This window comes from Acanthisitta chloris, unplaced genomic scaffold, assembly GCF_000695815.1.
Source record: "Acanthisitta chloris isolate BGI_N310 unplaced genomic scaffold, ASM69581v1 scaffold4542, whole genome shotgun sequence".
NCBI classification, from domain to species: Eukaryota; Metazoa; Chordata; class Aves; order Passeriformes; family Acanthisittidae; genus Acanthisitta; species Acanthisitta chloris.
In genome coordinates, this window is record NW_008659770.1 from 28,488 (window position 1) to 29,527 (window position 1,040).

At 53.3% G+C, this 1,040-nt stretch overlaps 1 protein-coding gene across 1 annotated transcript in view; it reads left to right on the forward strand.

Moving 5' to 3' along the window:
* CCDC12 (coiled-coil domain containing 12) overlaps positions 1-602 on the forward strand; it is a gene marked incomplete at its 5' end in the record, with an annotated part of 12,042 nt that extends 11,440 nt beyond the window's left edge. The window contains 2 exons of the mRNA XM_009069509.1: positions 175-251; positions 523-602. Coding sequence (XP_009067757.1) covers positions 175-251; positions 523-602 — 157 coding nt within the window. The remainder of the gene's footprint in view (positions 1-174; positions 252-522) is intronic.
* Between the last annotated feature and the right edge of the window lie 438 nt (positions 603-1,040).

Here is a 1,040-nt window from a genome sequence, read left to right on the forward strand (position 1 = left end):
TGGCCTCAGTGATGACTTGGTTTGCCCATGAGCTGGTGGCACACACGTTCTGCTCTGTTGTGCTCTTAGGAGAGACAAGGAATTTCTCTTCCACTGGGAAAGGTATAACCTGCCCCCTGTGTTCACACCTTCCTGGGCATGGAATTGTCCTGATGTTGTCACTCTTCCCCCTAGGGATTTGAAGCGAGATGTATCCAAGAAGCTGGAGAAACTGGAGAAGAGAACACAGAGAGCCATCGCTGAGCTGATCAGTGAGTTACAGTGGGATTGGTCACAAGTGGTTCCAGAGGGATTACCTGATCCTTCCTGGGAGCTTGGTGGGAGGGGATCATGGAGTTTGACCCCTTCTGAAAAGGATCTGTGAAGCTCTTGGTCCCAAGGGGCTTCCTGAAGGCTCCAGGGGCATTTGACTTATGCCTAGGGAAGGATTTGTGGGCACAGAGGCAGCAGGTCAGGCCTTGCACCATGTCACTTCCCAGTACAACCAGTTTATCCCTGATCCATGTCTGTTTCTCCCTGCAGGAGAGAGGTTGAAAGGGCAGGAGGAGGAGTTGGCAGCTGCTGTGGGATCAGCAAAGCAGGAGGGAAGTGACTCTGACTGAGGAGATCCATCGGCAGCTTTGGACATGGACTCTATGGATCGACCTCTGGCCCAACACCCAGCCCATTACCCTCAGACAGAGATGGCTGGGACCTGCTGCACACCAACCCTGTGCCAGATGTCCCCAAATCCTACTGTGCTTGGACGAGGGGGGCAGATCCAAGGAGTCCAGCTGATTGTTGAGGAACACTTCATGAATTGCATTTTTGGGGCCATGGGGGCTGGTGGGAGCAGGACAGACATCCGTGTTAGCTTGAACTTAGGACTTGGAGCAAGGAAAAGTGGGCAAAACTCTGGGCTGGTGCCACATAGGTCAATTCAGACTCTCCTCTTGCTGGGAAGGGAAGAAGATGCCCATGGAGCCAACAGCAGCCTTTGGAGTGACAGGACCATTCTCAGGGGATTGGTACTCCTGTTCCTGCACAGCCACACCTTTTCT